The 15118-nt window shown below is 47.1% G+C and overlaps 1 protein-coding gene across 1 annotated transcript in view; it reads left to right on the top strand.

Moving 5' to 3' along the window:
* The window catches only part of Nlrp8 (NLR family pyrin domain containing 8), a 28983-nt gene extending 15704 nt beyond the window's left edge, over window positions 1-13279 (top strand). Inside the window, exons 7-11 of the mRNA XM_075952655.1 lie at window positions 803-955; window positions 4106-4276; window positions 6950-7120; window positions 8228-8398; window positions 13162-13279. Of these exons, the coding sequence (XP_075808770.1) occupies window positions 803-955; window positions 4106-4276; window positions 6950-7120; window positions 8228-8398; window positions 13162-13279 (784 nt within the window). The remainder of the gene's footprint in view (window positions 1-802; window positions 956-4105; window positions 4277-6949; window positions 7121-8227; window positions 8399-13161) is intronic.
* Window positions 13280-15118: the final 1839 nt, after the last annotated feature.

Below are 15118 nucleotides of genomic sequence, written 5' to 3'. Positions count from 1 at the left end.
TTTTTTTTTCTTTTGTAAAAATGTTTAGATTTGTTTATGTGTTTGGATCTTTTATCTACATATATATATGTGTGTGTGTGTTTGTGTGTGTGTGTGTGTGTGCCACATGCAGGCAGTACCCTTAGGAACCAGAAGAGGGCACCAGCTCTCTTGGCACTACAGTGGGTGCTGGGAACTGAACCCAGGTCCTGTGCAAGAGCAGGCAGTGCTCTTAACCACTGTGTCGTCTCTCTGACTTCTTTTCCTAAGTTCTTACTGGCATGCATTTGCTGTGCACGATGCAGGATTCCACATTTTCACATAGCATGTAATATGCTTTCCGCACATTTCCTCCTTGGCTCCTCTGCTATATGACCCTGCTCCTGGGAGCGATGAACAAATATCCATTTACCCCAAACAGGGAACTGACAGCAAACCAAAATAACAATAGCACTGAAGTCCAACTCAGTGAGCCAATGAGTTTATCAGAGTTACTTACAGCTGTATAGGTGAGGGGCTACTTATAGGAGCAAGACATTGCAAAGCCAGTTTTATCACTGAAAGCCCACCCAGCATGGGCTCACAGAAGCTGGCACCTTAGACCTCACTGCACAGCTCCTAGGAACTCAGTGCGCTAGAGAGTTCCCTTCCAGGCTGCTCGGCTGCTCGGCTGGTTGGAGTCTCCTCCAGTTTACGGCTGAGAAGCTAGAACTAACTCCTAGAGTTATCCTTCCTTGAGGAAGAATATGAGGTAGAGGGAAGGGTCTTTGGAGTACCATTTCCTCCAGGAGTAAGGCTTGCCATCTCTGTATGTCATCTCTAGGCTGAAGAACTGTGAGGCCACCTTTAGAGACTGGATTCTGCTTACCAGCAATCTTCAAAGGAACTCACACCTGAAGGCTGTGCTACTGACAGCAAGCCCCCTAAACATTTTTGGGGTGAAGTACCTGCTGCTGAGTTACCTCAAGGAACTGATGTAAGTTTAAATTCTCTTCCTGTCGTTATCATTTGGTAGCTCCAGGGCATCCCTAAAGAAATCCTGTGCCACAATGGGAGAAGGTAGATGTATTTAACAGGTGGCAGTCTTATGGTTGATGCGATTGTGTGGGTATACAAATGAACATCCACAAAAACTGAAGAAGTGTGACAAAGGGAGGGAGCACAAGATAAGGAATACCTGTGCTGGCTGATTTTGTCAGCTTGACACAAATCTAGACATCTCCAGGAAGAAAAAAAATGCCTTCATCAGATTGGCCCATAGGCAAGTCTGTAGGGCACTTTCTTGATTAGTGATTGATATGTAATCCCACTCCACTATGCCCAACCCTGAGCAGATGGTCCTGGGGTGTGTAAGAAAGCAGACTGAACAAGCCATGGGAAGCAAGCCAGTAAGCAACATTCCAACATGGGGTCTGCTTTGCGTTCCTTCCCTGACTTGCCTGGATGACGGGCTGGAGGGGATAAGGTGAAATAAGCCCTTCCCTCCCCAAGTTGCTTTTGGATACAGGAATTTATCAAAGTGATAGAAACCTACCCTGTTGATTAGGGCTCAACAGTTAAGAGAACTTGCCATTCTAGCAGAAGAGCCAAGATCAGCCTCTAGCTACCAATGTAGAGTAGCTCAAAAGAGCCTTTAACTCCAACTCCAGAGGATCCAATAACCTTTTCTGGCCAGTATGGTCACCTGAACTCTTGTACACATCCCCCCATGCAGACATATATGCATAATTTAAAAATAAAATTAATCTTTTTAAGGGTATTGCAGTGGTTTGAATAAAATGTCCCCCATAGGCCAATAGGGAGTGTGGCATTGTTGGAATAGGTGTGGCTTTGATGGAGGAGGTGTGTCACTAGCTTTGAGGTCTCAGAAGCTCTAGCCAGTTGTTTCCTGCTATGGCTCAAGATGCAGAACTCTCAGCTCCTTCTCCAGTACCATAACTGCCTGCACACTCCTGTGCTCCCCAACATGATGATAACTGGCCGAACCTCTGAACTGTAAGCCAGCCCCAATTAAATGCTTGCCGTGATCATGGTGTTTCTTCAGGGTGATAGAACCCCTGAGAGAGGTATATACTTGTACCTAATACCCTAGACCATATCATCATGAGCTCTGTGTGTCCTCCATCCAATGAACGAAACAGTATTAACATTACTGTGTTCTCCCCTCTCTGTGCCTATCAACTGTCTTGAATGCAACTGAACAGGCTAGAATCTTTTAACTCCATGGCAGAACTATACACACTTATCCTTAAGCAGGATGGCACACAGGCACACGGGTTTCTATTATCTAACATTTTACACAGACCACCGGTGGCATCTGCTGTCCTTCCTTTTTAATCAGTAGGTTTTTGGTTTTTGGGTTTTTTAGTTTGGTGTTTTTGTTTGTTTGTTTGGTTGGTTGGTTGGTTGGTTGGTTTGGTTTTTCGAGACCGGGTTTCTCTGTAGCTTTGGAGCCTGTCCTGGAACTAGCTTTTATAGGCCAAGCTGGCCTCGAACTCACAGAGATCAGCCTGCCTCTGCCTCCTGAGTGCTGGGATTAAAGGCATGTGCCATCACCTCCTGACTCACACAAGCAGGTTTCAAATGGACATTTTAGTAGCAGAATTTCAGAGTTGAAGAGGGCTTGTCTTCAGTCTGCAAGGTTTTGTGGCTGGCTACGCCCATTTCCAGTCCTATCGTCAATGCGTAGCAAAGTTCCCAGGACTTGAAATTCTCAGCTGACTCTAGTCAGGTTTTGTCAACCTGTTGAGCAGCAAATGGCACTTGATTGTTTTAATTGATACTTCTGTCATTTTTCTGAATGATCTTATTTTTAATTATTTTTATATGTGTATTTCCCATGCATATGTATGTACCCATGCACACGCGTATCATGGCACACATGAAGGTTTGGCGACAACTTGCAAGAGTCAGTTCTCTCCCAACACTATGCTGATCCCAAACTCTAACTCAACTAATTGAGCCTGACAGCAAGAACCTTTGCCTTCCAACCATCTCATTGGCCCAATAATCTTTCTATTCATCATGTTAGCCCTGATCTCTGCACTTGGTGTGTCTTTCCATTTCTAACGCCTGGAATTGTATCTCTTCCTGGGTCAACTCTCATTGAGTCGGTCACCTTTGCTGTCCTCTTTGTAAAGATTTGCTTAGTTTTATTTTACATGCTTGAGTGTTTGCCTGCATATATGTCTGCATGCAACATGCATGTCAGAAAGCAGCAGTGAATTCCCTGGATGTGGAGTTAATGGTTGTGAGTCACCATGTGGGTGCTAGGAACCAAACTTAGGTCTTCGGGAAGACCAGCCAGTGTGCTGGACTTACTGAGCCCTCTCTCTATTTCTCTCTCTGTCATACAGTTTTCCTGACCCCGTTATTCCTTCAATCTGTTATCCTCTCTTCTACAAAACCTGAAAATCCTAAGAGCTGGTGACAGAGCCATACGAAGCTTTCTGCTTCTAGAAGGAAAGCTCGGGTTAAAGTGACTGTTCCTCAGCATAGCACACACACACACACATGCATGCACACACATACAAACAAAACAAAAAAAAGCTAGTTGTGGAAATGAATTTAAACTGTCCCTTGTCAATTGTAGGAGCCAGACTGATCAAGGATACCACAAGAAATCTCACAGAATCAACTAACCTGGGCTCATTGGAGCTCTCAGAGACTGAACCAACACCAGGGAGCCTGCACAGGACTGACCTAGGCCCTCTGTATATATGTTACAATCGTGTAGCTAGGTCTTCTTGTGGGACTTCTAATAATGGGAACAGAGGCTGTCTCTGACTCCTTTACTGACTTTTAGGATCCTGCTCCTCATACTGGGTCACCTTGTTCAGCCTCAATACACGGGAGGAGCTTAGTCTTACTGCAACTTGATATACCATGCTTTGTTGGTCCTCATGGGAGACCTGTCCTTTCCTAAACAGAAACAGGGGAGGAGTTGATGGGAGAAGTAGAAACACAGGGGGGTGGGAGAGAGACAGGGAGGAGAAGAGAGAAGGGAAACTTCGGCCAGGAAGTAAAATAAATAAATAGATTTATATTTATATGTGTATATATGTATACATATAATATGTGCATGTACATTAAAAACTGCCCCTTGCCCGTGCATTTCTCTTCACAGGCTGGAGAATTGCAACCTCACTGAGAACTCTTGTCAAGAAATTGCCCTCTCCCTCAGCCACAGTAAGCTGCTGACCCACCTGAGTCTAGCAGAGAACGACTTGAAGGATGAAGGATCGAGGCATATCTGGAATGCTCTGGAACATTTAATGTGTCCTTTGCAAAGACTGGTGTAAGTCTGCAAGGGTTGTCTCCCTGAAACTCTGGAGGGATTAGGAGGGGGTGATCAGGAGACTCTGTTATGGATTCACGTATGCGGAATGTTAAGTATTGTGATGATTTCGTTTTTCTATAATGTGTAGTCAGCTGAGAAGAGACTCTCAATGAGTGACTGTCCAGATCAGATAGTGAGCCTTTGGGCGTGTCTGTGGGAGATTGTCTGATTGAGCTCATTGAGTTAGGAAGACTCAGACTGAAAATGGGTATTACCATTCCCTTGACTTGGGTCCTATGAATGAAGAGAAAGTCAGCTGAATACATGCATGCATTTATATTCTGTGTGTGTGTGTGTGTCTGTCTGTCTGTCTGTCTGTCTCTCTCTCTCTCTCTCTCTCTCTCTGTGTGTGTGTCTCTAAGGAAGTGAGCTGAATACATGCATGCATTTATATTCTGTGTGTGTGTCTGTCTGTCTGTCTCTCTGTCTCTCTCTCTGTGTCTCTAAGAAAGTGAGCTGAATACAAGCATGCATTTATATTCTCTCTGTGTGTCTGTCTGTCTGTCTCTGTCTCTAAGAAAGTGAGCTGAATACAAGCATGCTACATAGCATGAATAATAAAAATCCAGAGACAGATACTGGAGTTCAAGATGAAGATCAGAAAAGCAAAGCAGCCAGCCACTGGCTCTAACCACTACCTCAGACCAGTCCTGCCTCCACGAATCCTCATGCTGAGACCTATCCTGCCCCATCTTATATTCCTCTCTAGTACTGGGATTAAAGGCAAGCACCACCGTGGCGAAGCCTCTATGGCCAACTAGTATGACTGCTGGGATTAAAGGTGTGTGCAACCACGGCCTGACCTGTATGGCTGACTAGTGTGGCTGTTTTGTGTTCTGATCTTCAGGCAAGCTTTATTTATTAAAACAAAAATAATATGCCACTATAATGCATATTCTCTCTCTCTCTCCTTGACTGTGCATTGACTAGCTGCTTCAGGTTCCAGCTACTTAGATTTTCACTGAAGCACAACTGAGGGGAGTGAACACAGCAGTGGGCACTTTACCCACTCAGAGGTTGATGCTGGATAGCGTGCTGGAGTGTTGGCTGGCTTGACCTTGGGCTAATCTTATGCAGGCAACCATGGCTGCTGTGAGATGGTACCTGAGTTCCCAGTAGAGAGCAAAGTTGTTACTATTTCCATTGTGGAGGCAAATGATCTAGTCCTTAACCCAGTTCTCTGAGGTGAAGCCACAGAGTGGAAATTCTCAGATCTGAGGGACATGGAGGAGTATCAGATATTTACCACTGGAGGAGTCGCTAGCTGGAGGTCACTGAGTCTAAAAACTAGATTGCATTCAATTCCCCTTGGCGATATCATGTATTTGCAAAGCTGTGTTTTCCGTGGTGATGTCATGGCGACAGGGATCTTACAGATTAAATGAGGGAAAAGGTACGTCCTGAAAATAGTGACTAAGTGTGAAGGTTGGCGCCAATCGAGAATATTTAGGAACCTTTGAACTTGTGTTCCCCATCTCCTGTGTCCTGAGTGAGTGCTCTGTCTGCCTCTAAGACCAGACCGGTGCCATGAGACCTGGCTTCCTGCTGTAGGAAGAATGTCTTGTTTCTGGCACACTGCTGGGGACCAGAATGCATTCCTTTGGTGGGGGTGGGGGCGTTGAGACAGGATTCTCTGTGTGGTCCAGCTGCCCTGGAATTCACTCTGTAGACCAGGCTGGCCTCGAACTCACAGAGAACAACCTTCCTCTGCCTCCCATGTGCTAGGATTAAAGACATGTGCCCCAATCACCCAGCCAGAATGCATTTTAAATGATAGTCTGTTGGCCATTTATCTCACACAAGCAAGCATGGGTTCCTTAGATGGCTTTCCTCAGAGTTCATATTGGTCATTTTCTCCTTGATGTGTTGATGTGACCAAATTCCCAACAAGAAGATACTTGAGTGGACAAGAGTTCATTGTGGCTCATGATTGAGGGGAATCTACATTCTTTTCTGACCTAACGGAAAAGGCATAGCAGCAGGAGCATGAGGCAGCTGGGCACATTGAGTCTGTAGGCAGGAACCACAGAACTGACAGGAAATGGGGCTCTAAAACCTCACGATTCCCCTGGCAAGATGGCAAGCCTGTCAACGTGAGTTTGAGCCCAAGGACCAACGTGGCTAAAGGAGATAACTAAGTCTTGCAAATTGTCCTTTGACCTCGCTATATGTGCGTTATGTCATTGCCACTCACACACACACACACACACACACACACACCACTGCCTCCATTGAGTGCTATTTAAGCAAATGAGTATGTGGCCCTCCATTAGAACATTGGCAACCTTCTAGCGACCACACACCCAAAGAAAAATGCTCCCTCCCTCTGCCATCAATTGCCACTAGCTCTTTGGTTGGTGGGGTTGTGTGAGCCCCTCCCAACTCTGTGCTGAATTTCTAGCTTGATCTTGTGCGGGCCACCACAGCGGCTGTGAGTTCAGGAGAACAGTCATTGTGCCGTGGCCAGAGGGCAGACACCCCTCCCATCTTCTGGTTCTTACTTGGCGTTTTCTGCCCCCCCCCCCCCCCCCGGCCATGTTCTCTGAGAAGTTAACCAAGATGTCCTAATTACTGAAACCATGGAAGAAATAAGTACAGTCCAAGAGTGATTTGGATGGTGTTTCCTGACAGGCTGAGGCAGTGTTCTTTGACTTCAGCATGCTGTAAATATATGACGTCACCTCTCAAGAACAATAAAAGCCTGCAAAGTCTGGACCTGAGTTTCAACAGGCTGATGGACGACGGGGTCATCCTACTCTGTAAAGCTCTGGAAGATACCGACTGCAACTTGTTGGTCCTGGAGTAAGTTGTCTCAATTTTCCCAGCATCTCCGTCTCTACCCCTAGCCCTGAGGTTAGGAACTCCTGCAGCCATGTCTGTTGTAAGATAACAGCTACTAAGGGTCTGACTCTTTCCCAGCGAAGTCTCAACTCCCTAAGCCATCTCACTAGACCCTCGTTCCCTCCCCTGAATAATCGCCCTGCGGACCCTAGTGCATAGCAGGGACATGCAGCCTGCTTCAGCTGCGGTGGGATTCTGGTCTGTGTGCTCTGTGTGCTCTGTGTGAGATGAGCCCTCAGACATCTGAGGACATAGTGACTTCCCTTCTGTCTATTTCTGGGTTTTGCTTTGGTGTGTGTGTGTGTGTGTGTGTGTGTGTGTGTGTGTGTGTGTGTTTGGGGTTTTTTGTTGCTGGTTTTTTTTTTTCCGTTGTATTTTTGAGACAGTGTAGGGGAAACTCCGCCCAACGGGGGGGCATGTTCGCCTCAGGCTAATATTTACATATAAATCTGGAGGCATGAGCCCCCCCCACTCTCTTTTTTTTTTTTATATCTCCTGCTCATCGCTGGATCCCTAATGTTGTAAGCTATTCCTTCATTAAAATTTGCTGTTTCATATTAAGGTAGCCTGATTATTACGCCGACTACATTTTGGCGCTCCAACGCTGGGCTTTTTTTGCCCCCGCCCTTGCACTGCTGGGGGCGCAAGCTGGATCTTTCCCAGCCTTTGCAAGCAAGTCACCTGAGCGTAGCCCACTAGCTTTCACAGCGTGCTCCCGGCTCGTTTTCCCTTCCCCCACTCTCATCCAGCTGCACGTTCATCGGGGGCTCGGCCCAGGCCAAGGTACAGTCGCAGCTCGCAGCTGGGCAGATCAGTGACCCCACTTGGCCCCGCCCGCCATACTAAACAGAGCAGCGGCCCACACAAGTCTGTGTGGCCCTGACCTGCCCGCCAGAATCTCCACTGCAACAAGACAGGGTTTCTCTGTAGCTTTGGAGCCTGTCCTGGAACTCGCTGTAGACCAGGCTGGCCAGAACTCACAGAAATTTGCCCATCTCTGTCTCCCTGAGTGCTGGGATTAAAGGCGTGTGCCAGCACCACCCAGCCCTTCTATTTCTGCCCCCACAGGCTGGAACAGTGTTGGTTCACCTCCGCCTCTTGCCGCACCCTGGCATCCATGCTCTGTAGGAACAGGAAGCTGAGGTACCTGGACCTGAGCAAGAACATTATCAGAATCAATGGCATGCTGACCTTGGCCCTGGAGTTCTTCAGACAGAGGCGGGCAGATGAGGTTGTACTGTAAGTTCCATGGGAACCAAAGAGACTCAGTAACCACTGGGAAGAGGTTTTTTTGTTTGTTTGTTTGCTTGTTTTGGGGGGTTGTTTTGTTGTTGTTGTTGTTGTTTGGGTTTGGCTTGATTTTTCGAGACAGGGTTTCTTTTTTTAATTTACTTGTTTTTTAAAACAATCTTTTCTCATTAACATACCTAACCCAGTGCCACTCCCTTCCCCCCTCCCACCCCCCTGCCTTCTGACACAGAACCAGGGCCCTCCCCTCTATAGTTAGGCTGAGCAAGGTATCCCTCCAAAATGAATGGGCTCCAAAAAGCCAATTCAAGCACTCGGGATAAATCCTGATCCCACTGCCAGTGACCTCAAAGACTGCCCCCACCACACATCTTTCACCCACATTCAGAGGGCCTAGTTTGGTCCTATGCAAGTCCCCGCTGTCAGTCCAGAGTCATTGAGCTCCCACTAGCTCAGGTCAGGTATTTCTGTGGGTATCCATATCATGGTCTTGACCCCTTTGGTCGTGTAATTGCTCCTTCCTCTTGGGCTGGTCTCTGGGAGCTTGGCCCAGTGCTTCCCTGTGAATCTCTGCCTCTGCTTCCATCAGGTTCTATGGTGACAATAAAGGTAGCCATCAATCTGATTACAGGGAAAGGCCAGTTGAGGCACCCTCTCCACTCTTGCTTTAGAATCTTAGCTGGGGCCATCCTTGTGGGCAGGTTTCCCACTGGCCTCATATTGGCTCCCTCAGTCAAGACATCTCTTTCCTTGCTCTCCCTCTTTGTCCTTCCCCCATCTTGACCATCCTGTTCTCTCAAGTTTTCTTTCCCCCTCCCCTTCTCTCTTCTCTTCCTCTTCCACACTCCCTTCCCCTACCTCACGCTTCCAATTTTCTCAGGAGATCTTGTCTATTTCCCCTTCCCTGAGGGATCCATGTATGTCAAGGTGGGGTTTCTTGGTGGCTTTGGAGCCTGTCTGGGAACTCACTCTGTAGACCAGGCTGGCCTTGAGTTTGTTGGGTTTTTTCCTTTTTTCTTTTTCTTTTTTTTTTTTTTGACTTTGAAGAAAATGCAGAAAGCTAATATGTCATTTTGTCACAAAATAGTGTTTTGTTGTTTTTGTTTGTTTTTTGTTTTTTTTTTTTTACAAAATAGTGTTTAATGTAGTTCTGATCTCATTTCCCTGAGTTCCTCAGTGGCTGGGTTCTCCAGGGAGCTCTCTTCCCAATGTCTAGTGGAGCTTCCTCCCTAAATTCCTCCATCCTATTGGTTCAGGGCACAGGGCCTCCTCTAATGTACATCCTCCTTTTCTGATGTCAGGTTAGGCAGATGGCCGATTTCCCAATCCTAGGATGAACTGAGAGCACCTAGAGAGCAAGCAGGAATCTGCTGCCAGCTAACGAAGGAGGGGCATCAGGGCCCCCTTTATCTGCTTCTCTCATGAGCTCTCACTAAACAAATGTTTCTTACAGGCCTCAGTAGGTCTCCTATGCACAAACACAACTCAACATCTCCTGTGTAGAGTGAGATGCACCATGGGTGTGGCTGGAAGTCTGACCGGTTCCTGGGAACTCCCAGCCCGCTTCATGTGCCATTTAAACCATCTGATGGGAAAGGGGTCTGTGTTCTCCTGACTGCTATGCTCTCTCTTTTCATCCTTTCCTTTCTGTTTCCTTCATTTTTTTTTCTGGTTTTTGTCTCATTTTGTTTCTATGTATCCCTGGGTGGCTTCAGCCTCATCTTCCCCTGCCTCAAGCTTTCTGAGCACCAGGATGATATGGCATGAGTTAACATGCCTCTCTCTTCATCCCAAGTTTTAGACTGAGTTGTTGTTGTTGTTGTTGTTATTATTATTATTATTATTATTATACTGTTCACCAGCTGAGTGACTGTCAATCACCTTGTCTGCCTTTGTGCCTCAGTTTCCCTGTCTGTAGGTAGGATTTGAGTGGGTTCTTCATTCATGAGATTTCAGGATTATTATGGGGGGTGTCCATGTGAGAGACCAAGCACTGACATGTTGTCATCCAGGGGTGGATGTGGGCGCAGGTGTCATTGCAACCGATGCCTTCAGAGCCCATACTGTGCAGCAAATCACCTCAATATGTTTTCACCTAAAGCAGTGAGCAGACTCTCTGATGGGCAAAGCCACAGAGCTGTCTGACCAGCCATTCAGATCAGGGTGTCTCACTGGGTCCCAGTGAGGCTGTTGCCTAGGATGTGATGGGAGCCGGGAATCTTCTGTCCACACACGTGGCCATTGGATAGAGGCCAGGAATCTGCTGTTCACACATGTGGCCATTGGCCAGAGGCCTGTGCTGTTCTATAGGGTAACTCATGACATTAGCTAGTTTCTCCCAGAATGCATGACAAGAGAGATGTACAGAAACACAGAGAGACAGACAAATGGAAACAGATTTGGAGAAACACTCAGAGAGAGAGAGAGAGAGAGAGAGAGAGAGAGAGAGAGAGAGAGAGAGAGATACGAAGATACCAAGAAAGAGAGAAACACAGAGGCAGAGATAGACAGCAGAGAGAAACAGAGAGATGCAAAGAGACACAGAAACCAAGAGACAGACACCGAGAAAGACATTTAACAGAGACTCGTGAGGCAGAGATAGAAAGACAGACATGCATACAAAGACACGGAAGGAGACAGGGCATGTACAGGATCCTGCTCCCAGAGTTCCTGGATTGGGGGATCGCAAAGGCTAAGAAAATGTCAGATGAAAGAAACTGAGACAGAAAACACAGGATAGAACCAGGAGGGCTGTTTGGTTATGCCAAAACAGCCAAACAATCCAAAGTTTATTTTAGAACTTGCTTATATGCAAAGGCAAAACAAAGCACAGCACAGATGGTCAGTCAGTGTCTATCCACAAGACCATTCCTGTCCATGGGTGAGCAGTCTTCCAGCTAACATGTGCTTGCTGTTCAGGAGCAGCCTCACTTTCTTTTTTTTTAATTAATTAATTATTTATTATGAATACAATGTTCTGCTGGCATGTATCCCTGCAGGTCAGAATTGGATGCCAGATCTCATTGCAGATGGTTGTGAGCCACCATGTGGTTGCTGGGAACCAAACTCAGGACCTCTGGAAGAACAGTCAGTGCTCTTAACCACTAGGCCACCTCTCCAGCCCGCAGCCTCACTTTCTAACTTGATGTTCCTGAGGTTTGGTGTCAGCCGTGTTCTTTCTACTAGATAGAATGTTCTTTCCTCGTGGGCAAAATGCTCTTTTCCATGAGCTTAATCAGAAATCTCTCACAGTCCTTGAGATTGTTGGGGAAAGCAGGGCAGGCAAGCTTGAACTCAAATGACTTATAAGTCAAAACTGACTCCAAATGGAAACCGAGTCACACATGGGCTCCCACATAGAGGAAGACACACAGGGATAGAGATGTAGAGAGACACGGGGAAAGATGGATGGAGCTGAGACACAGAAACACGCAGAGAGACACACAGGGAGACAAAAACATGGAGACAGGGACGCAGAGACACAAAGAGACACATGGAGGTAGAGACTCACAGGTGTGCATAAAGAGTCATAGAGAAAGAGACACAGAGATACATGGGGAAAAGCCAGAGATGGCCACAGAGAGACACAAAGACATAAAGAGGTGGTATAGATATGCATAGAAACATATGGCCAGAGTGAGACCTGGATAGACTCACAAAGGTCCACACAGAGAGACAGACTGACAAGGACAGAGAAACAGATACATAGAGACAAAGAGAGTGGCCAAGAGCTAAAATACAGCTCGTAAAACACAACACACAGAGGAAGACACAGAGGCAGGGAGATAGAGAACACATATATAGTGACAGACAGAGATGGGGACATATATATACACAGAGACACAGAGAGAGGCAGCCACATGGAGACAGAGACGCAGGGAGACAGACACACAGATACGGAGCTAGAAAAGAGACAGAGACACACATAAAGAGACACACATAGGCCGGGCGATGGTGGCGCACACCTTTAATCCCAGCACTCGGGATGCAGAGGCAGGTGGATCTCTGAGTTCGAGACCAGCCTGGTCTACAGAGCTAGCTCTAGGACAGGCTCCAAAGCCACAGAGAAACCCTGTCTCGAAAAACCAAAAAAAAAAAGAGAGAGACACACATAGGCCAAAAACCAGAAGGCAACAGACCTTTATAACTTTCAGTGTGCACCCTGTACATCTGCGTTATTCTATTGGCCATTCAGGCCAGCCCTGGTCTACCAGGACGTGAATGGCAGTCCCTGGGCCATTGGGGGTGGAGGGCACAAGATGGGACACTGCTTACTATGTGTCCCAAGCAGGTGAATCACTGCACAGGGCTCCAGGCCCAGAACTGTTTCGGATTTTTTGTTGACACGGCCTCAGACTCACAGAGATCTTGCCCTCTGCCCCCCCACCTCTCCCACCCCGGGTGACAGGATGAAAGGCCCTGGCCACTACAAAAGCCAAGTCTCTGGAGGTGTTTGTTTAGCTCTAGCCTCACACTGGTCTCCTGGGTGGCAATTTCTTTGTGGCTTTTCTGGGATTGCTTCACAATCTTTGTTGTTTGTTTTGTTTTTGTTTTCTTTTGAGAGAGGATTTCTCTGTGTAGCTTTGGAGCCTGGCCTGGAACTCACTCTGTAGACCAGGATGGCCTGGAACTCACAGAGATCCACCTGCCTCTGCCTCCCAAGTGCTGGGATTAAAGGCGTGTGCCATCACCGCCTAGCTACTTTGCAGTCTTAAATGTCAAATACCAAGCCTTGTTTTCTGTGCCCTTCCCAGGTCGAAGAAATCAAATAAAAGCCTAGACATGTACACAAGACTAAAGGGCCCAGAGGTAGAGAGTGACCATCTGAAGATCGTGGAAGACTGGAACTCTTGTTACCTCAAGATGCTATGAGGCCCTCGGGACACATTCTTTCCATTTAAAACGGAAGCAGTGCGTGGTTTGCAGGGCCTTCTTTGTCAGGAACAGCCCTGTTTGTGCTGGGACGTGGTGTGGGCGTGGCCTCCACAACCCCCTCTGGTTAGGGGCTATCACTATGTTCATAAGCAGATCAGACACTTAAGTGGGACCAGGTGGTTAAGAGGGTTGGGAAATGCCTGTTTTACCTGCGGGGAGAAATAAATTAAACATGTTTGTGCAATGATGGCAGTGTGAGCAAGTGTTCATTTACCCGTTGCCTGGCACATGCGCTATTCAGAAGAAAGAAACCTGTTTCTTGTCTGAAAGTTGGCTGCTATGGGAGATTTCCAAGGGAAGTGACTCCAGGGTGTTTAAGAAGGTCACAGAGACAGAGAGATATGGAGCTACAGAAGCAAAGAGATACAGAGACAGAGAGCTGAAAAGACTCCGAAAAACAAGAAAATGGAAGACGTGTAAAGAGACACAACAGAAAGACTTACAAGTGAGTAGGCAGAGATAGGAAGACAACGACACATGGGGAGAAAGACAAAAGTAGAAGACACAGACCAACACACCCATAAAAGACACAGGGACCCACAGAGTCACACAAACAGAGGCAGAGATACACAGGGGCCAAGTGAGGTGTCACTACTGTGTGTGACCTACCTGAGACATTAACAAAGCCGGCAAACAGCGAGACACCTGTGTGTCCATGTTGATGGCCACTGAACTCCATCATGGGGCTGCCGAGATGGCTCAGAGGGTAAAGTGCCTGCTGGTCTCCATCTGGCCATTCTCCTGCCTCAGCCTCCTCCTGGGTCCCAGGTTTATGTACTCAGAAGTAGTGCAATTACATCATAGTGTAGTTTATTCTTTGAGGACCCTTCATGCATACTGATGTACAGATAAAGAAAATGGATAGACAAGATCTACCGGTATCATGCATCTGTTTCCAGGCACCAAGGTTGATCCATGGCCTGGCTCATGAACTGCCACAGTAAAATGATCTAGCATTTTTTTCTTTCTTTTTTTTTTCTTCTCTCAAACAATACATCCCAACTACAGTTTCCCCTCCTTCCAGTCCTCCCAGTCCCCCTTTCTCTCAACCCCAGATCCACTCCTCCTCTGTTTCCCTTCAGAAAGAGCAGGCCTCCCAGGAATAACAACCTAACATGGCAGAACAAGTTACGGTAAGGCGAGGCACAAACCTCATATCAAGGCTGGATGAGGCAACCCAGTAGGAGGAAAAGGGTCCCAAGAGCAGGCAAAGGAGTCAGAGACACCAACTCCCACTGTTGGAACCTTGCAAAAACACCAAGCCAACAACCATAACATATATGCAGAGGTCCTAGCACAGGCCCATGCAGGCTCCATGATTCCTGCTTCGGTCTCTGTCAGCCCCTACGAGCCCTGCTTAGTTGATTCTCTTCTCCTTAGCCCCTCTGGCTCCTACAATTCTTCCTCCCCCTCTTCCATGGGGTCCCCTGAGTTCTGAGGAGAGGGAGCCCATGGAGATCTCCTATTTGGGCTTTCCCCACCTAATGGCTGAGGTCTCCTCATCTGCTACCATCAGCTGCCAGAGGAAACCTCTCTGATGACTAAACTGGGCTAGCCACCAATTTACTAGCAATTTTTTTTTGTTTTTGTTTTTGAGACAGGGTTTCTCTGTGTAGGCTTGGATATCTTAGAACTCACTCTGTAGACCAGGCTGGCCTGGAACTCACAGAGATCCACCTGCCTCTGCCTCCCGAGTGCTGGGATTAAAGGCGTGTGCCAACACCACTTGGCATAGCAATTATTTTCTAAGTAGAGTTGTCTGGGTCAGCAAGATGG

Source organism: Microtus pennsylvanicus, chromosome 1 (assembly GCF_037038515.1).
Source record: "Microtus pennsylvanicus isolate mMicPen1 chromosome 1, mMicPen1.hap1, whole genome shotgun sequence".
Classification (NCBI taxonomy): Eukaryota; Metazoa; Chordata; class Mammalia; order Rodentia; family Cricetidae; genus Microtus; species Microtus pennsylvanicus.
This window is presented reverse-complemented; position numbering and strand designations above follow the sequence as displayed.